The sequence below is a fragment of the Patella vulgata genome, chromosome 1 (assembly GCF_932274485.2).
Source record: "Patella vulgata chromosome 1, xgPatVulg1.2, whole genome shotgun sequence".
In the NCBI taxonomy this organism is placed as follows: Eukaryota; Metazoa; Mollusca; class Gastropoda; family Patellidae; genus Patella; species Patella vulgata.
This window is the reverse complement of record NC_065879.2, coordinates 61,184,700-61,196,928: the sequence shown is the minus strand read 5'-3', so window position 1 is coordinate 61,196,928 and position 12,229 is coordinate 61,184,700. Positions and strand designations below refer to the sequence as shown.

General features: G+C 37.3%; 1 protein-coding gene across 1 annotated transcript; it reads right to left on the bottom strand.

The window, feature by feature from the left end:
* Nucleotides 1–1,353: 1,353 nt before the first annotated feature.
* LOC126831153 (uncharacterized) lies at nt 1,354–8,771 on the bottom strand. Its single transcript, XM_050561833.2, has 3 exons — nt 8,635–8,771; nt 5,460–5,664; nt 1,354–4,402 (listed from the first exon to the last, which is right to left on the bottom strand). Exons 1-3 carry the CDS (start codon nt 8,639–8,641, stop codon nt 2,059–2,061), a joined length of 2,556 nt encoding a protein of 851 aa, XP_050417790.1. The 5' UTR covers nt 8,642–8,771; the 3' UTR covers nt 1,354–2,058.
* Between the last annotated feature and the right edge of the window lie 3,458 nt (nt 8,772–12,229).

The following is a 12,229-nucleotide window of genomic DNA, read 5'->3' as shown; positions in this document are numbered from 1 at the left end:
ATTTTTATAAATCTGATTAAAATACAGATCTATATTTCGTTTCGTTTTTTTATACTTTCGATGGCCTACACTACATGAAGATCTGACAAGTTATAGCGATAGGTCACGTTAGTGGTCAAAAGACCGACTTTTGACCTATGACGTCAGACATTTGATTAACCAATCAGCATTGATGTTACTAGTGGATTACCCACAGTTCCGTGAAAAACAAGCCTAAAGCTCGCCGTAACAGACCGTTTCATTGGCTTATCCCTGACACCATTCAGAACACGAGTTAAATAACAACTCTTCCAGATCCAAGTGTAGTAAAGACAAGTAAAACGAAATTTTGAACTATAAAAACGAAACGAAATAGGATCTGTGTTTTAACCAGATTGAATTTTTTATCTTCTATTCATGTAATTTCTAACTTCTATTCATGTAATTTCTATATTAAGACAATGCATAATCCAACTTCTTTTTTTATTGAGTGTAAATTTTAATTCTGTGTCATCTTATTTCTATCATTAAGACGAAAAATGTCTACTTTCTTGTCGCTTTACATGTTAAGCATGAAAGTCAAACAAATTTAGAATTTTGATACTTCTACTTAGCAACCATCATTAATGACGTCGTTTGGTGTCGCCACCGTGTGATCGGGACCATTATGTTGACACCAACGACCCGCTCTTCGTCAGTTTGAATGGTTTGGCGGAGTGTTGAAATTGAAAACAACATCGAACGTGACATGGTTTGCAAATTGAAATACTATTTCAAATATAAGCTAAACCGCAAATGTTGTTTAGCTTGTATTTGAAATAGTATTTGTCAACCATATCACGTTCGATGTTGTTTTCAATTTCAGCATCGGTTCGGCGGATGTGCGTGACCGGGAGTAGTGTGTAACAAAATGGCCTAGTTTGTGTCGAGTGGTCGTTGACCTCCCCCCCCCCCTCTCTCTCTCTTTTCCTTTCTCTCTCTCAATTTCAGCACGGAGGGCCTGACAAGTACAGCTGTCTAGTCGTAGTGCCGCTGTCCTGGCAAAATTTCCATTATAGCACACTGTATGGCGCATGCCCGTCTTCATTAATCCAGTTCGGAATCGAACAGTAGGACGTTAAACCCCATTTCATTTCCAGACGAAGAGAGAGACTATACGTTGTGCCTTGCCAGACCCTCCGCCCTACACCACTGACAAGGGGGAAGCCCGTCGGAACATCCTGACGAACTTTCTCGGCCAATGCAGGGATCGAACACGGGACCCCCAGGTTAGCGAGGCAACGTCTTACACACTGAACCACTGTGGTTCCGTTATAAAATTATAAATCTGTTAATTCTGTCAATTATTTGGCTATAAACGTTTAGGTTCAATGATAGTTTTTAAAGTTTTTATTCGAATTGTGCAGGGCATGGCCGTTTATTTTGGTCACGATTTCAGAAGGTACATTATGGCGTCGCAAGGCTGAATAAAAGTGATGCCCAGAGTGCGGGAAATTGTGTTTCCGATAGTTAAATTTTGGAAATATTTTCGGAACCCAAGGGGAGACACCCACCCTCTTCAAACGCACATCTCCCGTAACCGTGCTTCGTCAAAAAATCTTAAAATAGGCCCTGCCAGGATGTAGACTGATAATCCAGAGAAAAGTCACAGACCTTGTAAAATGGTATCACAGTGGTTACATGTTCAAAGTTCTAAGCAATGTGTAGATGTTCAAGGTCTAATAAATTGGAGCTGGTGTATCTTGTAAAAACCATATCATACACATTTCCGGCATTGTTATTCCAAGGTTGAGTCATACAAAATAGCGACAGTGAGTGCTTCGAAATATTACAGCATATAACTGTACTAGAACAGTGTGCGGTTTCTAACGTTTAGTTTATTTTAGTTTTTACAAAAACGGGTATATAAACATCCTTCGAAGAAACATTAATTGAATGCATCAAGTCGTACCACTTTTATTAAAGACTGGAACCATTCATGCAATGGGTTTACGAGAATAGTCCAGCGCTACTGTTCGCTAGAGTTTTACGACAATGGTCCAACGGTCATCCCGAATCACCAGAATTGCCAGAATGTTATCACAAGCCTAATCGGAGCTGATTGTTTTCGATCGAGCCTTTTATAATATGTTTTCTACCTGAAGTTGTAAAACTGTTATCGCATAGCAGTAAAGTTTGAAGGTTAGGAAGTGTATGTATAATAGAAACCATTACATCTACCGATACATCCGTCAGATTATTACCTGTTATATCTATATACGTCAGCCGCCTTGTGTTGAAAACGCCTTCTATTATAACTTTTGCACTTGCATCGTCTATACCGTTATAGCATAGTTGCAATTCGGCAAGATTCGGCAAACGGCCCAACAGATTACTAAGACCTAAACTAACCGATTCATTGAATGACGTTTTAAAATTCGGGTGTTTGACGTAAACTTTGGAGACGATACGATTGGTACAGAGATAACTTAATTTAAAGACTGTCAAATGCCGACAGTTGTCCACTCCAGAAAAAATCTGTAACAAAGTCTTTGGGGGGCAGGCACAAAATTCTATACAAAGTTCGTGGAACTCCTCAAAGTTTTCAGTAAGTCTTGCAATTGCCTTTCCCGCGGAATCGAGGCTACACTTCTTAACACGGATCGTATGGAAGATGGCCGGCCAACAGTTTAATACGTACATAGAACGATAATGATAGTTAAAGTTCTCTAATGCAAGTTTCCGTAAAACAAGTTTAGGATTAACGAAAACTTTTGAAATATTGTTTCGCCCATGTTGGCTGATGTTATGAACGGCGTTTAACGGACCACCGATGGTCAAACATTCAATTGACGAATTATTATCAAAAATGCCACATATAAACCGTGCAAACTGGTCTGTATTGTCTATACTAGTTGCTCGAACAACCAAGCCATTGACAGTTTGTAGGCTGTTTATTGCTGATGATAGAGCTTCGGTCACACTTCTTTCAATATTCAGCTTGTCCCAATAAACGCTGACTTCTTGGCATCTCGGTGACGTTACAGAGCAAAGGGAGATAAAGTTTTGTATCGTATCCAATGGACATTGGTTAAAAGATATTTCTAGGATTTCAGGAAACCCAGCGCATACTTTATACGTCAGCATTGCCTCAAATTCGCATTCTTTTAAACAATGTAAAATCTTTGATACATATTTTAGCCCGGCTCTCGTGCTTTCACCACCGTCAGTATTGGATTGTTTAATATACTGGTGAGATTGAACTTTGTTTAACAAACTTTCTATAATCCAACATAACAGAGAATAATTACTGTCTCTGTAGAAACTACGGGCACATAGACTCCATAATGACGAATATCTGGAGGACAGAATTTCTTGATGGAAGTTATCGTCTGACTGTAACGAAGCGCTCATTTGTTTACACACGTGACGCGACGCAAAATAATCCCTAAAACATCTACCCGTGAAGCTGATCGCGTGAGGAACTACGTCATCAAGATTGTGCACTTCGTACAGGAAATGTAAGTCGCAGATGTGCTGATCGTGGAAAATTTCTGGTAAAACATTTTTCGAAATATAATAGGAACCGGTCTGAATTCCTTTAAATGCTAGTTTTTCGAGGATTTCAATAAAGTGTTTGATGTCTTGCGTTGTGCACGTTTTAGTAGACGCACGGCATACCGTAATCAAGTTAGACGTGGAGACGTGGATCAAAGAATCCAGAAGGTCCAGTTTACAAGATGGCGCTGGTATATCCATGCCGTTATCCCATAAATAAAGTTCAAGATAACTACCCAATAAAGAACACGATAAAGGGTTACGGAAGAGTTCCATCGACGGATCGAATCTAAGGATAGGTGTAATAATATGGTCGATTTCTCCATATTGTTTTTCCAAATGTTTTGTAAAAACTCTATGACTGTATCCAATACTTAGACCGTAACTGTAGAACAAACAATCCACGTTAGTCTTATGTAGTAGCCCTGGTTTCGTAAATATTAATAATCTCGAGAAAGTGAGCTGATTGTCCCCGATTAAATCACAAATATATTCAAAAAGCTGTGACGTAATGCACATATTATCCACAATAAGCGCCATCTTGTGAGCATTAGCAAGAATCCATGATTGAATTTCTGTTTTACTGATATTTATTGCAGGTAAAATAGAGTTTATTTGTGTTAAAACACTTTGAGTAATCAAGGAAATGAATTCTTTACATGATGTGATTTCTGATTCGGCATCCACCGTGTCAAAATTTTGGGTACCGCTGATATACAAACAGTGCTCAGGCATATTAGGGTGTTTCCGCCACAAGTCGTACCATCCGTGAATCAGACGAAAACATATCATTGTTTTTCCGCTTCCATCGTCCCCTTCAACAAGCAACTTTCGACAAGAGACTGGTACCTTCCAGGTTAAATCATCTGTAGACGCGTCGTCCAGTCTGAAATAAGATATTAATTTTATATCAATAACTTTATTTGAAATGGGTTGATTTTGTCTTTTGACATAAAATAACAACTCGGCCAAACATCCAGTAGTTGAACAAGCTGTCGAAGCTAGGTGGGGTAAGGTCAATGAAAAAGATTGCATGGGGTCGGATGGCTGTTTAGCTGGGCTGGACGAGACGTGTCAAACAAGGACCGATTGATATTGTTGATATGTTTTTCTCTTTGTGTCGGTTAACCTATCTTTAATATAAATAATAAAATGAGATTTGGAAATACTAGGTTGAGCGAAACGAGGCGCAAAAAATCAACGACAAGGGCCCATTTGACGGGTATCATGGGGCCATCTTCACAATGTTATTATTATTCTGTGGAAATTTATTTTTATAGATCAAAAACAAATTCTCAATTATTTTTTTCAATAATCTAAAGACTGAATTGGTAAGTAAACATTACAAAAATAGCGACACAATAATTAAATGGCAAAATCTGGATTGCTCGGTGTTGTTCTGTTTTTTATTCTTTCTCCGATTCATTGCCCCACATTGAGTGGAATGGGTATTGTTAATATTTCTATACATGAATCACCCATTCCAAAAAAAGGGCGTGTCGCTGTTGCATTGTGGGAGATCGGTGAGCAAAGTCACTCGTAGGCCGCCATTACTTTGCATTGTAATTCTCTGACCAAATTTCGAAAAACGCCGATCTTACGTTAATTTTAGTGATGGGGGATATTTCATATGATGTGATAGAGACACAGATGGTTGATTGCACGTAAAGAATACCTCAGAAAGCACATTCTGAAGTATAGAGATCGCAAAAAGGTAAAATTAAAACTTCAAAACAAACAGCTGTCAGAACTATCACATCATATGAAATATCCCCCATCACTAAAATTAACGTAAAATCGGCGTTTTTCGAAATTTGGTCAGAGAAATTCAATGCAAAGTAATGGCGGCCTACGAGTGACTTTGCTCACCGATCTCCCACAATGCAACAGCGACATGCCCTTTTTTTGGAATGGGTGATTCATGTATACTATAATATACTAACCTGACTAACGGAGTATAAGCAGGTTCCGAAGAACTGTGTAAATCAGGTCGTACTAAAAATCTTGGCACCCTTCTTAAACAGTAAAACGGTTCTCTTATGGATAAGGATCTCTCTAAATCACATGATTTATCCTTAAGCTGTAAACTATGTAGACGATATATTTCCCGAATAGTCGCCGTTATCCGATCATCAATCACATTCTTCTCTGTAAGCAGAACATGGCTTCAATCAAATCAAAAGCAATGTATGTCAAATATCAAATCGTTGTTCGTGCAGTAGAATACAATCAAATTAGTGGTTTACGTGCATTTACGGCACTAAAAGAATCAATGATACCTTAAAAGTCCAATTCCCGAGTAAAGTCACCTTTATTGTTCAACAATGTCAAATTGTTCAATGACCTCTGCGTCATAGCGTAAAGCAAGAGTTGATTTAATATGTTGCAAATGATATAATACCATATAAATACAAATGCAAGAACAATATTCAAATCAAAATGTAACATTAAAAAAATAAATTTAGATGAATATATTTTAGTTAAATTTGTTCAGAAGTTAATATAATTTCTAAGGGACACGTAACTACCTCCAGAGAACCCACAAACTTTTTTACACAAATTTGCGTAAGACGCGGGGGTCATAATCCAGGTCATAATCCGGGTCGATGCGCACCAAATCCAAACTCACATGAGATCATTCGATCCTTAACATATATTTTATGTTCCACAAACATTGTACATAATTACAAGAAGTTGCACGGTCTAACACGCACCAACATCGAACTCATCCAAGTTTCATCAATTGTGGTCTCTAGAGGTTCCACACCATTTGTATATGCATTACATTTTGTGTCACTATTGGCGTAAAGGGGTGGGGCAAAATCTGATAAAAATTGTGAACTCTAGAGGCAATCTGTTTCACAGAGAATTACGAGTCTACTAATATCTCTTTCAAAGATGACTGCCTTAACACGTGCCGTCACAGCACGCGGCGTCAATCATTGGCTGAATGGCGCGTGCATTGTTTACATAAGACGTTACTGCTTCGGGCAGAATGCTGCCTTTTAGTCATTTCAATACCCATTTACACTAAATAGGAAATAATTTTTACCTACAAATACGTCAAACGCCTTTATTTATTTTTCCAATACATAAAAAAGAATGTTTTAGAATTTAATTTGTCGCAGGAAAAAAAGTTAATATTTCTGGCTCATTAAGTCGCATCGATGTCATCCTTATCAGTGATTGTAGTGGCCTAGCGAAAATTCACTTCTGATCAGTGTGCTCTAGAGGGTCCACATAAAATGTGAACGGACTGACGGACAGGGGCGAAGATATTATATACGCAGCTATAAAACTTCCACCGAATCAATAATTGACCAAAGCAATAACTGAAGTGACCAAATTAATAAAAAGTTTCGTGAAAATAATAATACATGAATAAACAGAAATTGTAAAAATTAGAATGTTTATAAACTGACGGGCCCCAAAAATACGACCACATTTCAATGTGGAGTGTACACTATCTACTTTAACTTTTAGTTTATGGTTTAACTGGAATGTAAGTATGCCAGACTAAAACAGGAATGTCTGATGGTTATCTATAAGGTATATGTTAAACAAGATAATTAATGTCAGAATGATTCCTTATATACATTAAAAGAGGCAATATGTCAGAATGAACCTCAAATACATATAGCTTTCAGAAATATAACGAAGTACGATGCCAATAATCTCAGTGGCTCCGTGAGGAAGACACTGGTTCACTATCACAATGAAAAAAAGCACTCTCTCTCACCAACCAGGGTGTCCGGGCTCGATTCTGGTATTGGCCTAGAAAGTTCTTGGCGATTTTTTCCAGTGAGGTTTACACTTGTGGTACAGAATGGGAGACCACCGTCTAGTCGTTCGGATGGAACGAAAAAAAACCTAAGTAGTTCGAATTTGACGAAATATATTCTTAGCACATTTTATGGAGTGTGTATCGTCTGGTTGGAGCAGAAAAATAAGACGTTAAAGGACAATATTGGTGTAAGGCATTATCACATATGTGATAGAACTGGTTTAACACGTTCCAAATATAATTTTAACACAGAGATCATTGCTACGATAGATGTGTAGTGAATTTTTCTACAAAAGGAAGTGACAAACATAAAAGGAAAACACGAGTTATCCTTCTATATACTGACTGAAGTGACGAGTGATAACAGATACACTCTGTTATCACTCGTCACTTCAGTCAGTATATAGAAGGATAACTCGTGTTTTCCTTTTATGTTTGTCACTTCCTTTTGTAGAAAAATTCACTACACATCTATCGTAGCAATGATCTCTGTGTTAAAATTATATCTGGGACGAGTTCTATCACATATGCGATAATGACTGACACCAATATTGTCCTTTAAACCCCATTTGATTTCCAATAATCCCGATTGACTTTCAAACTTGCACCGGAGCCCGATACGTCATCAGCCGTTATTTTGACACATCTGCATCGCGATTTGATTAAACCTGTCCCTCGTCTCAAATACTATGAAATACTATTAATAATCTCGATAACCAAGATAAATGAGTGTATTCAACTGAAACATTGCATGTAATAAACTAAGACGTAGTAAATCTATAAAGTTGTGTTTTTTTTAAATGCCTCTACTTCTAGAATATAACCTATTTTATGTTTCAGCGTCTACACAGTCTACGACAACAATTAAAGTTAGTTAACCAGCCAACTTGCGCTAAACTTAATCTTTCAAAATAACAATGCCATCACATACATGGATTTTGACAACGACTAATCAGATCAACCAAAGTCAACACATTGGCACATTTAATTTAAAATTAAAATACGGAATGTTATTTATCTAGATTATTCATCCAAATGTGACAATTGCCTTTCTTGAAAAGATCTAAAAAAAAAATTGAGGAATCGAAGAATAACAATACATACAATTAACCTAGATAGAAACCAGGTTTGTTAAAAAAATAATTTGGTGATAGCCCCGTCAAAGGTGCACACAGGACACAGTTCTATGGAATAAAATTACTGATTATTAATTATGAGCGATGTTTTGACTAGGATTTATTTTCGAGACTTTTTGTAGCAGATGCCATTGAAATACCCAATCAAATCTGCTTAAACATGGAGTTTTTTGGTTGAGAAATATAAATTACCCTTACCTGCCATCACTATCAAGTGCTTAGTCTGACCAACTTCCCTCCCGCTCTCTCTCTCTCTTTCTGTTGGATTCCAAAATAACTATTTTTGACAATCAGCCAAAATTCTGCATTCCTACGCTATCACTACCCCTCGATGTTTTCATTGATAGGTCTTCAGTGCACTCACTTACGTCACTGAGACGGCTATATTCGTTTTCTCGCATTAAAACTTATAAAAGAAAAAACGGGAGGAATGGTTTTCAATTTCACCGAAATACTTTTATTCTACGTCAGAAGCGTTTGAAAGGCGCCTGATGTAATATAACTTCTCTTTTCTCTTAAAGGGGTGTATAATGGTGTCCATTTCCATCTTTATTTATATATAACCTGGTTGCATTAAATTTCTACGGAATTATCAGAGGAGGTGGACCATGATTTAGTCTTGACTCTCTCGATTATCGGCGGTGTCCATTTTATCCACACGTTATAAATAAAATTAATTAAATAAATTTTATAATTAAAATAATTTTAAATGAGTTTTAATGATCGCTTAGAGGTGCCCTGCCTCTAGTGCAAAAATTCTGCGCCTGTATCCATGACTTATTTCTCCGAAAAACAATAAATCTACATTACATAGTTTGGGGATATACGGACGGTAAAAAAAAAATGAAAACAACATTAGTTGGCTACCTATCTTATCTTAGACAGGTTAATCGTTTTACCATAATAATGTTATTGAAACCAATAACAATATGTCTGTCAGAAATAGCACTGACATTACTGCGTATTTTTCAAAATACACTGGAAATACACTTCGCTCATTTGGAGATTAACATACGGTAATTTGTGTGGGAGGAAGATTTTGCCGCGCATGTATATTTCATTTTGAGCGTATAAAAACTGTCATTTATAATCGAAACTAACAATGAATTGTCTTTCTGATAATAGACAATCTGTACAAGTGGTCTAACAGGGGTTTGTGCTTCGTCCTGCTCTCTTTTAAATTTATATATTAACGACCTTCCGGACTATTTCAAATGTTCAACAAGTCTATATAAGCCTCTCCGATCCCAACTTTAGATAGTACATGTACTATGTACATGTATACTATATTGTATGGAAGCCTATAACTGCCATTCGTAATTTCTACTTTTCGCCTCTTCAGAACGCGAAAGTCGAAAAGTAGAAAGGTGGAAGTTTAAGGCATGTGATTGTTGGCGAGATTGTACGTTAGGTTTAAGAATTTGGGGGAGAGGTTAAGTCTGCACATAAGCATTGACCTAGGATGATGAAAATTTAGTTCGTGATATTGCCTAGTTTTATAAAAATAGATACAATACATATTTATATACAAAGGTGATTTCACTGTTTTTTGGTGTTGGTGGCGCTGATGATCTTCCTTTGATTGTGCATGTGATATTCTGGTATTTTTGTTTCTGAAGAAAACAGAATAAATTTGAGGCTCATTAGTGTGTTTCTTACTAAGAATTGGATTTTCTAAAAATGTGTTTGTTCCAGTATCACCGGGTTAGGGTTAGGGATTTTTATATCTAGTTGATTTATTTACTAACGGTTAGGGTTAGGGGGGGGGGGGGCTGTTGTTTTCAATTTGTCGATCCAGAATTTTTATCTCTAGATAGCCTAACCGTTTTAATTTCTTCTGGAGTTTCAAAGTCGCCCTTAGTCTTTTCTATTGGGGTGACAGTGAGATCAGAAATGTCATGATTTGGTTGGTTGAAGTGAATTGAGACCGGTTTGTCTTTTTTGGCTACTATGTCTGACCGACGACCGTTAATTCTTTCCCTAAATGCATTTTGGGTCTCCCCTACATATTGTTTGTCACATTGTCTACATGAAATAAGATGAATTATGTTTAACTGCTGCATGAAAGTTGGTCTAATATTGGGAATTGCGTGCCAGATATTTTGTTATGGAACTGGTCGGATATGTTTATGATTTTGACATCTGGGATGGCCACAAGTTGCATATTGTTTGTTTCTTTGGCGGCAAGTTCAACTAGAGTGTTGTTTTTTATACGTCGGAGATATAGCGTTTGGAATACCCCCTTTCTCTTAGTTTTCTAAATACTAGCGTATGTTATGGGTGAAAGAAGCTATTTAACAGTAATTGATGTGTATCGGTTTCTTTGAAAAATACTTTAGTTTCCAATTGGCCAGTGTTATTGGTGATCCTAAAAACGGTGGTGTCAAGAAAATCTATGCCGTTGTGACTTACATTTGCGGTAAATTTGACAGATGGGTGATGATTGTTCAGAATGTTGAAAAACGCCCAAAATTCGTCTAGTGTATACGTCCAGACTATGAAAACGTCATCTAAAAACGTCCATAGAAATCTGGTTTTAATGGGCATAATGAATGGGCAGAGTGGCAGGACTTCCCTCTCCCACTCCGCCATGAAGAGATTTGCATAACTCGGGGCAAATCATTTTCCCATCGCAGTTCCTGAAGACTGGAGGTATACTTGGTCGTTGAATGTGAAGTCATTCCTCCTCAGACAAATGTCGAGTAATTTAAGGATTTCTTCGTCTGGCCAGTATGCTTGTGGGTTCCTAAGAAATGCTTTCCTAACTGCTTCAATACCTGTGTTATTAACAATGTTCGTGTACATGTATTAAAATGGTGTGCTCAGTAACTCTTAACTGTTTGATTTTGTGAATAAAGTCGTTGGTGTCTTTAAGGTAGGTATCGTGTTGACATGCTAGGGGTAATAAGAAATGGTCTATATATTGTGATACGTTGTATGATTCGCTGCCACAGTCTGATATTATTGGGCGTCCCTTGGGTAATTCATTACGTATAAAACCAGGGGCGGATCCAGGAATTTTTGCAGGAGGGGGTTTGCCAGGTCCCTGAGACAATGTATCCCCCCCTCCCGCATGGTCTCTATCGTTATTTTGGCGTATATACATACACATTGAGCTTTTTAAACAGAGACATTCAACATCTCGTTTGACGTCATTTTTTATTATGAATTAATACAATGACATTGTGATTCAATTTCATGGATGCAAAGCATCTCGTGCTTTGAGTGCCCATCCTGTCCCACATCTGACGATAAGGGATAAAGCACACGGCCGAGAAACTTTTCTAATAAAAAGATTTGATTTACAAAAAAATTTGGATCCGCCCCTGAAACCATTCTGTTTCTAGATTTTTATGTATTTTTGGTAGCGTATAGGGATGTCGTTGTCGGCAGTCAGATTGTGACCTGGAATGTACAACTTCCGAGGCTAAACTCGAAAAGTCGAAGGCACACGACAGCATTCCAAAATAATAGGTCGCTAATAGCGCGGTGTGTTAATATCCTAATTTCTACTTTTCGAGTTTGGCTTGGTATGCGCGTTAGCGCCTTCTTACTGACATCAATATATATACAAAAATAAGACTAAGTCGAAAGTCGACAACACGCTATATACAAACCACAATCAAAGTCGAAAATTAGAAATTAGGAAAAACACGAGGGCGCTATTATCGCATAATCCCACTAAACACTGCTTTAATGGAAGCAAATTTCTGTTTCAAATTATGACTAGTCAATAGACCGATTAACAACCAATAGCTAACTACGTAACAATATGATTACGCCTTAAACAAAG